Source organism: Saccopteryx bilineata, chromosome 8 (genome assembly GCF_036850765.1).
Source record: "Saccopteryx bilineata isolate mSacBil1 chromosome 8, mSacBil1_pri_phased_curated, whole genome shotgun sequence".
NCBI classification, from domain to species: domain Eukaryota; kingdom Metazoa; phylum Chordata; class Mammalia; order Chiroptera; family Emballonuridae; genus Saccopteryx; species Saccopteryx bilineata.
Genome location: NC_089497.1, coordinates 10,239,671 through 10,253,823, shown reverse-complemented (window position 1 = coordinate 10,253,823; position 14,153 = coordinate 10,239,671). Strand labels below are relative to the sequence as shown.

General features: G+C 41.1%; 1 protein-coding gene across 2 annotated transcripts in view; it reads right to left on the bottom strand.

Moving 5' to 3' along the window:
• Positions 1–284: 284 nt before the first annotated feature.
• Positions 285–14,153, bottom strand: part of SAMSN1 (SAM domain, SH3 domain and nuclear localization signals 1) — a 141,969-nt gene continuing 128,100 nt past the window's right edge. For both annotated transcript variants that reach the window (XM_066241572.1, XM_066241573.1), the window contains 2 exons: positions 13,687–13,837; positions 285–1,143 (listed from right to left, as the gene is read on the bottom strand). In XM_066241572.1, coding sequence (XP_066097669.1) covers positions 941–1,143; positions 13,687–13,837 — 354 coding nt within the window. In that variant the 3' untranslated portion in view covers positions 285–940. The remainder of the gene's footprint in view (positions 1,144–13,686; positions 13,838–14,153) is intronic.

Below are 14,153 nucleotides of genomic sequence, written 5' to 3'. Positions count from 1 at the left end.
ATATGCGTATTCTTCCACCACACACAATCAAACTGGTTTGCGCACACAGTCTGTAAGTATGACGCTAACAGTGGAAGCCAAAACGCTCATGTCTCAATTCTTTAAAGTTTTTATGGGACCAAACATCATAAGCTTGAAACATCGTATTTTGAGATTGTCGTAACCCAGCTCCCCCCTTAGATGTATATCACTGTGTCTGGTAGGAGATAATTTGTCTATATGTCTAATATAAAATATGATACCTTAAATAGCACCAGTCTGGAAAATACCAAATGCATATAATTTGTTGTTTTATTTTTTAAAATGAAGGCGTTTCTCAATTAAAAGTATTTACATTTAAAGGTGAAACATCTGTACAATTATTACAATTAGTTTTACTAAGTCGGAATTGATAATAAATTGCTTATATTTTTATACCAGAAAACAGAGAAGAAATCAGCAAAATATTACTAAAATTCCACTGTGGATCAAGATGAAGTGTCTCCCATATGAACTTGTACTTTTTTAGTAAATATAAAAATGAGTGTAAATGCTGGTTGGACAACTGGTTAAATAGACATGGGCTCCACTACTATTCATTAGATAATAGACACAAATTCAAAACTGGCAGGTGTGAAGAAAGGGTTTTTTTTTTTTTTTGCAGAATTTATCATTTTGCACTTACAAAATAAAGTCAGAACTTAGATCACACATATCAAAGATCTATATTAGGCCCTTTCTACTACACAGACATGAAATATTAACATGTCGAATATAATATAATAAATATACACACTATTTACAATAATTTGGAACATTGAAGATGCACACGTTTAGGTGCAACCATTCAGATGAAAACATTTTAGGTTATATCTGCAAATACTTCTCTTCCTTCCCTATTTGAGCTTTTAGCTCAAAAAGAGTTAAAATAGAATTCGGCGGTAGAGTTCAGAATGTGTGTTCAGTCACTTGTTTCTGTGATCGCAATCTTCTGGACCATGTCAGATAGATGTTCAGACTCCAGATCTTCTTTGCCATTATCTGAATTTTCTGATGAGATATAACAGCCAGAGTCCCTGGGGCAGTCATGTAGCTGTGGCTTCTTTAAGGAGACGCCTGGGCTGAAGGACAGGGGCGCAGATCCACTCTCTTGCTCTTCGGTAGCTGTGAATGGAAAAGAGAAGGCAGTTAGGCGGAGCCGAGAGGAGCTTAATCGTGTCCTCATGCATCTCAGAGCTCTTCTCACTGCTCCCACCTTGACTGCATTACAGCCGAAGCTTCCATAAGCAAACGATATATTTGTTCATTGTGAAAGAGGTGTTTACGCTCAACTATTCAAGTCCCCGTTGCCTCAGAAGACCAAGCTGGCCCTTTGTTGCTCACTTGCAGTTTCACGGAATTCATGTGAACTGCTTACGTACACAAAGGTCAATATGGACTCTCCTTTTACGTCAATGATAAGTTGCCAGAAAAAAGCAGATTGCGCCCGAAATGTGACTGACGCCTTGTCCAAATACTCCTTCTTAAAGTAACATTCGAAAAAGTCATTTGTAGTTTCAATGTACAATCTGCATTAATAGTGCTCTTTGTGGACAATTCTAGAATCATAATGTGTATGAATAAAAGATTTCTGTGGGCAACAATGTATAACAGGAGTTCAGTTTCTTGGAATTTAACTCAGTAGGAATTAGAGCATTCAAAAAGAGTCATGGAGATGTAAAGGGCAGCAAAAGAACAATAGTTAGTGATACTGTAATAACTATGTATAGTGTCCATTGGGCACTGAAAATATCAGGGGGAAGGAACACTTTGTAAAGTATATGATTGTCTAACTCTTATGCCGAACACCTGAAACTAGTAGATATAACACTGAATGTAAATTGTAATTTAAAAATATTAGACTAGTAAAAAAAGAATCTTAGAGTATTTATGACTTCCCTATGTTTGTATTCATCAGAAAACTAGACAGAGACATCAGGTTGCTCTCAGGCAGTAATGAACAGCATTTCCACTGAGTCTGCCTTCTCTAATTTGCCTTTGCTATCTCTGTGCTAGTTCTGAATAACAACCATTTCCGTTCGTATTGACAACTGTGTCATCAAAGCAGTATTCTAGGTTCAAATGGTGTCTTTTTAGAAAGAAATTTATGTTAGAGATTGAACAAGAGATAACTCTGAAGAACCTAAGTAGCCCTGTAAAGTTTTACTTTTCTCAAGAATTCTTCAGCATCAACCCTCCTCTTATTACTGTGAGGTTTCTCTCTTTCCCCTCTCTGGTCCTAGTAAATGGGTATTTCTCCGCATGATCAGACGGATGGGCGCCTCAGAGAAGAGAGGGATCTTAGCCTACCACACTTAGGTAGATCAGCGTGTTGTGTTTTCTTCCCCTCTCATTTCAGGGCATCCCCTGCCTTGGTCATTTGAGTAGCCCAAACTGGAGGACCCAAACACATCCTCTTCAGGGTGGACAAGACTCTGCCTTCAGTTGCTGTGTGCTTCCTCCCATTCTGGTCAGAAGAACACAAGCCCTGCCTTCAACATGCTTGGGAGAAGGAAATCCTGTTGTTTCCCTCAATAGACTCGTACCACGCTAAGTAATTCATCTTTAGGAAATCCACCCTTTAGCTTGTCTGCACATCTGCTTTTCAAGTGCATTTTCTAGGCTCCAGATATTTTGCCGACATTATTTTATGGTCCACTGTGTATCCACTTAGCCAACACCATTACACGAGAGGATGGCCTAAGGCATCCTCCTATGCGATGAACTAACTTCTCTTTGATGTATCTAGAATGGTACTACATGTGTTTCATCCTTGGAGGAGGAACTGAAAAAAGTCACTTAAATTATTTGTGTGTTCTGTGGCTTAGATGAGGAACACAGGTTGGGAAAGGCTGGAAAAAATGACAAAAAATAATTTCTTAACTCATCTTCAAAATGAGTCACAGCAGTCCTTCCAACCCTGTCCTCAAAGCTTTCATTTGCACAATGAAAAGCCACATCGATGCCATTTTCTGAATCTTCTCCAGGTTTGCCACAATTTCATTTAACCAGGCATTCAATGATCAGATATTTAAATCTCGTGATACTACTGCTCGTTCTAGGTACAGGGAGCTTTGAGTGTAAGATGCACCTATTGCCATTGTTGTTTTAAAATTTTAGCTACCATGGGACGTTTCTCTTTATTAGTCATAATAGCCTTTGGGTTTGGGCAAATTACTTGATACCCATTAGTCTTTATGAGTATACGTTTCACTTTCGTTTCCAAGGTCCCCCCCCCCCCCATTTTTTGAAAAAGCAGCTCTGAAATGGGACCTCATTCTCGGAGGAAAAGCTGTGTCCCCTGCCTCTGCTTGTCCTTCTTATTGCACTGAAATAAAATGAGCCAGGTTGGAGCTCCATTATCCAAGTGTCGTCTATGGAAGAGACCAGAGAAACGAGTACTTCTGTGTGCTTCCTGCCGTATCACCGCTGACTGCTGTATATTTGAGGGTAATCCTCTTAGAACGGTTGTGAGGAGAAGGCCAGATTTTCCTAGATCACAGGTCGGGAAGCTTTTTGGCTGAGAGAGCCATGAACGCCACATATTTTAAAATGTAATCCCGTGAGAGCCATACAATGACCCATGTACCTTACGCATTATCCAATAAAAATTTGGTGTTGTCCTGGAGGACAGCTGTGATTGGCTCAAGCTACCCGCAACCATGAACATGAGTGGTAGGAAATGAATGGATTGTAATACATGAGAATGTTTTATATTTTTAACATTATTATTTTTTTATTAAAGATTTGTCTGCGAGCCAGATGCAGCCATCAAAAGAGCCACATCTGGCTCACGAGCCATAGGTTCCCGACCCCTGCCCTAGATTAAATTTAAGCCTATGACCTCAACGCCAATTAAAACTACTGAGTTCGTTCCCTTCAGACTGACATCTAAACAGGACGGAGCACAGGTGAAACTGCTGGCCCTGCCATGTGCTTTCTATTTAGCTGATTACTGATAGTGGGCTTCTCTTCAAGAAACAGAATTTAGGCTTAACATACAGTGATTTCCAAAATTAGCGATTCTCCTTTCCAAAGATAAGCACTTAGCTTGCTATTTTATTCTCAGAAGACATTAGGGATTCACCTCAAAGGCTAACAAAGTAAATAAAATAAGTGAAAAATCTGACTGGAACAGAGAATACGTCATTTTTTAATATTAGTAATTAAAATGGATCTGTTTTTAGTCCCATCTGAGAAATGGCGTAACACGTTCTCTAAATCCCAGGAATTGGTTTGTTTTAAATACAGGTTACTTATTGTAGACACCTTTAATCTGCAGTTTTTATGGAGAAAGGAAGTTGTTTCTCAGCACGAAAGGCAGGCCGCACGGTAATTACGGAACAGCAGTCATTGGCTGAACGGTTGCCTAGCGCAACGCCAGCACCGCTATGTCCTGCTCTGCCTCCTGCCAGGCTGGCAACGGTCTGGGGCAGGTGATCAGCTGGAGCCCCTCAGCTGTAACTATAAAAAGAAAAAGCAGGTCTTTATGTCATATTATGAAAATGAAAGCTATTTAGCATTGTATTTTGAAGACCAAGATTTTTATCATTTAGTTTTTTGGGGTTTTTTTTGTCCTGTCACTAATGACTTAGGGTTTGGCACAAACCTCGTCCTTGTGCTGCTACGGGTGGTTTTCGGACAGAGGGGATGAATTCTGAGTAGGGCATCCACATTTTCTTTCTCAGTCATTTAGACCCTTCATCTGACCAGGAAACCGAATAAAGCTAACTGACCTACCTAGAAATTGAAACTACAACCTTCATCAGTTTTGTCCCACGGTCCAATCATCTGAGCTAACCAGGCAAGTAACATCAGAATAAGAAACAGTTGGCTTCCAGAATGACACACTTGCTATAGCATGTCCGAGTGTGTATTTTTATATCAAAATGTTTGTGACATGTTCAGTTTAAAAACCAGCGTATCTAATTTCTGTATTCTATTACGGAAATTATGTAAAAACATATATACATATGCATATAATTTACAAGTGAAAGTATTAAAATTTTAGCTTGATTTCCTCTGTCTCCCTCAGCTCATCTGCAATGTTTTATATTCAATTTTAATAAAAATTAAAATTAAAATGGTATAATTTTTCATCAGGGCCCCTCAATGGTTTGCAAACATTCTAAAGGCTATACATTTTCAAATCTGAGTATATTGGAGATTATTAAATAATTTTAAAAAGATGCTCTTTTTGCTTCCAGTTAACAGAAGGTGTAATAAGAAGTCATGGAAACATCCTCAAACTATTTTGTACGCTATGTAATAAAAGTAAAAAAAAAAATTATATGAAAAAATTATTTTGAAAATATTTTTTCATGAAGAACTAATTTGAATATTAAAATACTTTGTTCTTTTCTGTTTTTAATAGAACTGTATAAAGCCTGTGGTTCAATATTTTAAGATAGTCATCAGTGGGATAAAATTTGGCATGGTGATTAAGACAAAGGACGCTAAATGATTATTCGTAAAGTAATTATATTGGAGTTGTAACATTTAATTAATTAAGTAGAGGCAATCTCAATTATACTAAAAGTGAAGAAAGCTTAAAGGAAATCAAACCGGATCTTAATTCTGACAGAAAGTTCTCATACCTTACCAAGAGAAATCTGTTTTATATTCACAGATAAGAAAGTCACGGATTCATTACAAATGTAAACTACTGGTTTTTGTTTGACTTTCGCAGGTGTCTTACTCAAAAATCCCAGATGTTGATTTGACTGTGTTGGTTGGCTTAGGTATAAAGTCTCTGTTTCTTTGGGGCAAGTCTAAGAAATAATGTAATCTGGAGATCCTTGGAAAATGCCAGGCCAACAGAAGTGCCCAACAAACAATTTTTTTAAATAAAAAGAATGTAGCCGTGGCTAGTTAGCTCAGTTAGTTCAGAGCTTTGTCCCAAAACAACAAGGTTGTAGGTTCAATTCCCAGTCAGGGCACACACGGGAAGCAACCAGTGATTACACGACTGAGTGAAACAACAAAGGAATGCTGCCATTGCCCCGCACTTCTCTCTCCCTTCCTCTTTCTGTCTCTCTCAAAATCAAACAATAAATAAAACCCTGGTCAGATAGCTCGGTTGGCTGGAGCTTCCTCCTGGCGTGGAGGTTGCCAGTTCGATTTTCCAGTCAGGGCACATACCAGAGCAACTCCATGCTCCTGTCTCTCTCCCCCGCCCCCCACTTCTCTCTAAATAAATAAATAAACAAGCAAATAAATAAGTAAATATAAGGAGAACGTGATGTTTAGATTAGTGGAAGGAAATATGAACTAAAGAAGATCACATGAAGAATCTCGTTGGAACTCAAGGGCAGAGAGCCCCCAGCTCTGACTGCTCTTTTCCCTCGCCTGGGCCATCTCTCCAGAGGAGAAACTGGGGTTATGCCTCTTAGGGCGGCTCAGAGCCTCAGCCTCACGCTAGAGCCCTGTTTGAGTCATTCAAACTGACAGCACCCAGGCGTCGCCCAGGGAGGTCTCTCTGGCTGCACTGATTCGTCCGGAGGCAGCGCTGTCCGTGGAGAAACATGAGGTAGACGACATGGCTCACCTCCTAGTTATTTCTGTTTCACCTTAAGCACACCCTTAAATCACCGGAACTCATTAATTTTCTAATTACAGCCTTTGAAAGATCAACAAATGACAACCAGGAATCCCTTTCCTTTATGGAAAACCAGCCAGTGTCTGCTGTTTCCCTGCAGCTGGGAGAGCACAGGGGGCTGAGATGACTACTTTTCTTGGCACATCATCTCCTTTTATCCCAGCGTATCCGGCCTCCCCTTGCGAGAGGTGCGCCGGGAAGTGAATCCACTCACACCCACAGCAACCTCCCCGTGCACTGTGCCGACCGCGTCAGCAGGGCTCGGAGGCACACACACCGTGATCAGTCACTCAGCACCTGAACAGCAGCCTCAGGCTGCCCCTGTGCCCGCCACGCACTCCGTGCAAGGCTTTGGTCCCAGAAAATATTCAGCTTCAGCTGAGGTATCATATTGGACTATTTTGATAACGATCAAATAATTTTTAAAATCATTATTTTATATGGCTTCATGAGGCACCTTGGGAAATCGAGTTCATATTTCTTTCTTTTTTTTTTTTTTTCTGAAGCTGGAAACGGGGAGAGACAGTCAGACAGACTCCTGCATGCGCCCGACGGGGATCCACCTGGCACGCCCACCAGGGGCGATGCTCTGCCCACCAGAGGGCGATACTCTGCCCCTCCGGGGTGTTGCTCTGCCGCGACCAGAGCCACTCTAGCGCCTGGGGCAGAGGCCAAGGAGCCATCCCCAGCGCCCGGGCCATCTTTGCTCCAATGGAGCCTTGGCTGCGGGAGGGGAAGAGAGAGAGAGGAAGGAAGGAGGAGGGGTGGAGAAGCAAATGGGCGCTTCTCCTATGTGCCCTGGCCGGGAATCGAACCCGGGTTCCCCGCACGCCAGGCCGACACTCTACCGCTGAGCCAACCGGCCAGGGCCGAGTTCATATTTCTTACAGGTTAAAAGAATCCTATTTACTTGACATGGTAAAAATTAACCTTCATTTCTTTGTTTTAAAAATTACTATTATTTGACAAAAACAGGATCACCGTGCTTATTACCGAGGTGCAGCTTGCTCTGACCATTTAACGTGCTTTGAACATCTTTCCACGTCAGGATGCATTTCATTCTAACATTTCCTACTGTCTTATTGTTTGCATATATCTTAATTTATTTAAGTGAATTCATGGTGGAGGTTCATATTGGTTTTAGTTTTTACCTAAAACTACAAGTAGGTTAAAGCTAGTATTTTTATGCATTTGTATATTGAAGTTAAATCAATCAAACTAATTCCTTGAACTGGAATTCCTGGATATAAAATTATGCACATTTTAAACCTTGATCCTTTTGACACTATTGCCCTCTAAAGATGTGCTCTTTTACATTCTAGCACAGACACATGATTAACACCTGCATAAAAGACATCTGGACAATGCACACCAACACCCATCTATCTGCCTGTGACAAAAACTTTTATGTGTGAGGTGGGGTTGCAGGACACTTTAAGTATTATTCCCCCCCCCTCAAAAAAAAACCCCAGTCTTGTTTACTATTTGAAAATCCCTCCACTCCCACACTCAACTGAATTCTACAAGCATTTGTTAACAACCCTCTTAGTGCAAAGCGCAGAACCCAGGGTCCTGGGGAAGTACGCGGTCACAGAGGACCCAGCCTCGCTTGGCGGGGGCAGTCCTCACTAACCACGCGTAGGACACAGCCGCCGTCAATATTATTAATCACAAGTGCACCCACACTGACGGGGCCAATCTCCTAGACGACTGACGCGAAAAGTCTATGAACTCTTATCTCTGAGAACGTTCTCTCGTAGCAGAGTAAAAAGGTTCATATTTCCTTTTACTGTTCTTTTTTTTTTTTTTTGTATTCTATAAAATATGGCATCCATGATAGTGTCAATCTTAGGGGTAAAACAAAAACAAAATCTGAAAAAATTAAATTTCTTAAGGCCCAACAGCTATAAGTATTAAATGCCTATTTAGAAAGACGGACTAGTAAAATGCCTATGGGTCTTCTGTACTCTGAGTATGTGGACGGTTAGCGTAACTTTTCTTTTTTTTTTTTTAAAGCTGTGTGTATATTTCTTGAATCTAGAATCCAATCATATGGCAAGAGGGTTTGAAACAGCAGGGACGCATGTCGGGGCTGGGCTACCCGGGCACAGGCTCGGCCCACTGCTGGCCCGCTGCTTGGCAGAACAGCACGCCGCCCCGCCCCGCGGGGCGCGCTCCCGGGCCCTGGCATGGCCCTGCCGCTCGCCCGGCACCGTTCTGGGCAGGTGGGCAGATGTGAAGGCACAACCGGGGACAGCTGAGCGACGGGGCTGCTGGGGCCGCAGCTGGTGCCCACTGCCTGGCACCCCCCCACCCTTCCCTTCCTCCTCACGGAGTGCAGCAGACAGAGGCTGCAGGTTCCTCAAACACAGACAGATGCCAGGACAGAGTGCTTATTCACTTCCTAAGCTGTTTTTTTTTTCTTCCTTCCAATTGAAAATTTAATTATCTCTGTGCGAAAGGGAAAGCCAGATATTTTCAGCACCCGTTTCCCCCAAGGACAACAGTGCATACACATTCTCAGAGACACACTTTGAAGGCACATCAAAGTGTTCCTGGATGTGGGAAAAGAAGAACAAGTTCAGAATAAAGAGAAAATATTTACTATTAATAGCGGTTAACTTTTTCCAAGGAGACATTTCTCAGCAAGGCAATGGGGTCTGGAAGGTCCTGTTTATGGAACAGTGCACACCCAAACACATACACGCACACATATATTCTTCGCTGTCTTTTTTTTTTTTTTTTTTTTTTACTTGCTGGGAATGTTTATTACAAGTAAACAGACCCTTTAAAATTCAGATGATAAACAGAGACATCCTAACGTGTTCAAAACAAACAGATTCTGGACTTTTGCTCCTTCGAGAGCTGAATCTCACCCCAATTTTTCTTCTCCTTCTAACCTCATCTGGATTCCCAGTGACCTACTTCTTCTCAGCTGTAATGCAGCACGGGTGGGGGGGTGGCAAGTTGAGAATGGCCTTACTGGTCTCGGGGACCGCCGAACCCCAAGGTCCTTCTGCAGAGGGAATCCCGGGGCCTGCTCTAATAGCACTTGCCAGCCCTCTGTCAGCTTGCTGGGGAAAGCATCTTTGCCTCCTGTCAAGCAGTAACCTACAAAGTTTAATCTGGTTTACATTTTCAAGGTCAACATGGGTACAACGCTATCTATTATACTTCGGCCTAAGAGAAAAAGAAAATTGCTTGCTCTCAGTCTTTGGTTTCTGTTTCCGTCTGGGTTCCATCCCCCCCGCCCCCCCTCCCCCCAGTCTTGGTTCCTCTACTGCATTCAAGGCTCACCTGGGGCTGTGGTCTTTCTACGTTATCTCAAAGTTTTCATTCTTGCCCTCAGAACAGGTGCCCATTCGGCTTTGCTTGGACTTTATATTAAATAATGAGCAAAGCAAAATATTCCTGTTCCCAACCTAAGAAACCATGAAGCTCTGAACTAGGAATTTATTGACGTTCCCAAACTGACATTATTCGATGATCAGAATAAAATACATACAATAAAATCCTGGTCGATTTGCATACCTCATTCTTTCACACTCAGACCAAGGAAGCTAACTATTTTTAACCTATGATCGTGACATGTATTTAACTATTTTTAACCTACAACTGTGACATGCATTTGTCTTAGCCTTATATAACCACATATTCAAGGTCTTTATCATTCACGGTACATGAAGGTTGTGCATTTAAACTTCACCACGGTTGTGGAAGATGTGATTCACAGAGTAGGGAACAGATAAAAATAAGCATGTATCAGCATGGTGCCGAATCATCGGAACTCGACATCTTATCAACAAATAGAAGTCATTCTTCTTTATTTCTTGAGCAAAGCAGTTTTATAAAAGATAAATAGCTTTCAGTCAGAATAGCCTAATATGCAATATGCATCTTTTTGACATGTATATTCTAATAGTACTTTAGACCGTAAGATTAAAATAAGAAAAATCCCTCTGTCGTATGTTGACAGCAAACACTAGTTGAATCTGCATTTTTTCCATTTTTCATCTCCCAGAATTTGGTGCTGTGCGTGTGTACTGAGACATCCCTGGCTATTACTAAATGATCAACTTCAAGTGACCTTCAAGTACTGTTTTCTAAAGTTTTATAAGGGAAATAGTTTGAGAGATTTGTACTTTTCTACAGCAAACATTGAACTTCACGTCATGCTTCAGAGATACTGTGTTTCATTTTCTTTGTGTGTGTGTGTGTATGTGTGACAGAGACAGAGAAAGACAGAGAGAAGGACATATAGGGACAGACAGACAGAAAAGGAGAGAGATGAGAAGCATCAATTCTTTGTTGCGGCACCTTAGTTGTTCATTGGTTGCTTTCTCATATGTGCCTTGACTGAGGGGCTACAGCAGACTGAGTAAACCATTGCTCAAGCCAGCAACCTTGGGCTTCAAGCCAGTGACCTTGGGCTTCAAGCCAGTGACCGCGAGGTCATGTCTATGATCTCACACTCAACCCAGGAACCCTGCGCTCAAGCTGATGAGCCCGTGCTCAAGCTGGTGACCTCAGGGTTTCAAACCTGGCTCCTCTGTGTCCCAGTCCAATGCTCTATACACTGTGCCACTGCCTGGTCAGGCCTGTGTTTCATTTTCAAAGGTTAGGGTATAATATGTGTTTCCAGTACCTAGATTTAGGGGACTAGGTTCGAGATATGTGACCTTGAGAGAGACACTTCCCTACTCTAGGCTGAGTTTCTCCATCTCTCAGAGGAACAATTTGAGTCAGATGGTTTCTAGAAATTATACCTAACTCTAAGATGACATCATTCATAGATGTTTATTTTGGTTGTTTTGTTGTTCACATAGAAAGTAGATGGGTGATGAGGGGGTTGGGATGAAAGAAATCAAGTGACTGCCTTACGTGGCCCCAGCCTTTGGCACTGGACTGACCTCCCCTGTGTGGGTCTCTGCTGCACACTGTTTAAGCAGAGAGCCTGCTCACCTTGGCTCTACGGCCTCTTCTGGCCACAGATCCTGCTGCAATGTTTGCATAGCTGCCTTCCACCTCTCAGGGAGTCAGGCGGTGCGAGGCTTCCAATCTCACTTCAATACTGACCTCCCCTTTCTGAGATGGAAAACTGACCCTAAGCTGCTGAGAAAAACTGGCAAAGTAGCAGAGGGTTGACATTTTCTAATATTTATTGTTCTTTTCATATGTACCAGTTTGCATGTGTGGAAGAAAGAATTTGGGTTTTATAGCAAACTGCCTTTGATTAAAACTCTAGCTTGACTATTTATCTAGCTGTTTGACCTCTGAAATTCATCCCTGAGCTATTTTCTTATCTTCGAGATGGAACAAATACTGACGTAGATGGTACTGCAGAAGAAAAGCAGTTATGTGCAAGTGTTCACAAAATACTCAGTCTTCTCCCTCTACTTCAGTGTCAGATTATTTTGGAGACAACTGACAATGCTACTGAACATTATCAATTACAAAAATTCTACAGAATCAATATTTTTCAAGCCTAACATTGCTTAGTGAGGAGACATAATTTGTAATACAAGATATAACAACAACAAAAAATTGCCTCATTTCCCTGAAAGATATTGCTACCTGAATTTAAGCTGATCAGTTTTGTTTGGGTTTGTACTGTTGAGTACAGTGGATACTTAAATTTGATCTCCATCTGCGTCTGTGACCCCATCCCTCTCTTGGTCCTGTCTCAGCCTCCACAACTTCAAAGAACGCACGCACATAGACACCTAGACCTAAGGACGGAATCAATTCTGCAGGTGTCAAATTTTATCATACATATGAAAGCTTTTTGCAAAAGACAAAGATCTATGCAAGCTCAAGACAGCAAGTTAAAAAAGAAAGGTACCATGCAGTTTCTAAAAAATGAAAGTAATTCCTACTAGATAAACGGTCAGTATATAGAAACTCAGTTGTGCAACTATGACCCTGTTGTGGGGCCTAAGAGAGAGGCTGTAGGGAAGCCCACAAAAGGACATTCAGGAGGCCTGGGTCCTAAATGCAGCTTTCCTCCTTACTCTGCAATGGGGCTGGTATTTGGTGAGTTAGGGAGTGTGGTATGGCATCACAAACACTGGCGCGAGCTCTCCAATTTGCCAGGTACGTGAGCTTGGACAAGTTACTCACCTTCCGCATTTCTCACTGTAAAAATGGAGAATATACTACATAACCCATAGAATTGTAGACAGCACTACAATAAATGTGGAGAAAGTGGCTCAAAGTTTAGCTCTGGGAACATGTTCAAAAAAGTAGTCAGTGATTATTATTATTATTATTATTATTATTACTTTTGAAAGGGGAAATTGAATTAGATGACCTAAGTTCTTCTTCATCTTTAAAATTAGACACTTCTCCTTTTGTTAAAAATAGTCCTTGCAGAGCTTGGAACTCCCTAGAACTCAGAGCAGATTTAGTCAGAAGAGTGATCAGACCGGGCGAAAGCTGTCCTATCTTTACAAACCCAGTTGGTGCAGCCGCTATCCTGCCCGAAGTCAATCTGCATGTATTCCTCCGTCTCCAGTTTATACTTTACAAACACACAGAGCCATCTCAGATAATCAAATTGAGTGCGGAATATTTTTGCAAGCCATTATAACATTTTGAAAGAATATTATAAACACATTCAAGATGTGACTAGATGGTAATGAAATGAATTTGCTTGTGTAGCAGCTAGGCTCTGTGCTGTTCTACAGAAGTCGCGTATGACATTTTTCACTAATGGCTCATGCTGTCACTAAATATTTGTCTCTCTTTCTCTCTCGCTCTTTCTCTCTCTCTCTCAGTTTGTGGGAATGCAGACATGCACTTGTGTGTAAATTAATAGCTCTGTAGAATATAAATGAGGGATTCAGAAAACTCCTTTTGTTTTTTCTGAGTCCAATAAAGTAATAAAGGTCTTCTTCCTAATTATATATGTGACCAGAGTTGTTGGTTGCAAGTATATAAGAAAATACTGATTTTACAGGAAACATTATGATTCTCGGCACATTAAATCGGGACTCGGTTTTGAATGATTTTTACTACTGACATTAAACTGTGATTATCAGCTAGGGAGAAGGGTAGGTGTACACACTTACTTTCTTCACCAAGGAGACTTTCGGCAGCTGATAGTAACCTCATCCTGTCTTCCGGGTTTTTGATGTTTAATTCAATGAGATGACTTTCTGTTATGTCCTTTAAATCTTCTGAGGTCTCATAACCATTGAGCAAAAGTGTTGATGTGTATTCCTACGTGAGAGAAAAATATTTATAATATAAGCTAGTCCGATTCAAATACTTGACTTTTAGTTCTTTATAGATTTCAAGAAAGTGTAGAAATGCATCTAGAAACCAAGGATGCCAATAAAAATTTGCTGAACTTTCTTTTCCTTGTACTAGTTTTTCACATAGGAACTTTAGGGCGTTTAAAAGAGTATGCTGGATAATTCTGACCTTCTGGAAGGACAAACATTAAGAAGAGATAATGACTGTAAGCTACACAATGCTAAATAATAGATCAATTAAATAGCTGGGTCATTCATTCTACTTGGTGCTTTTTCATCTC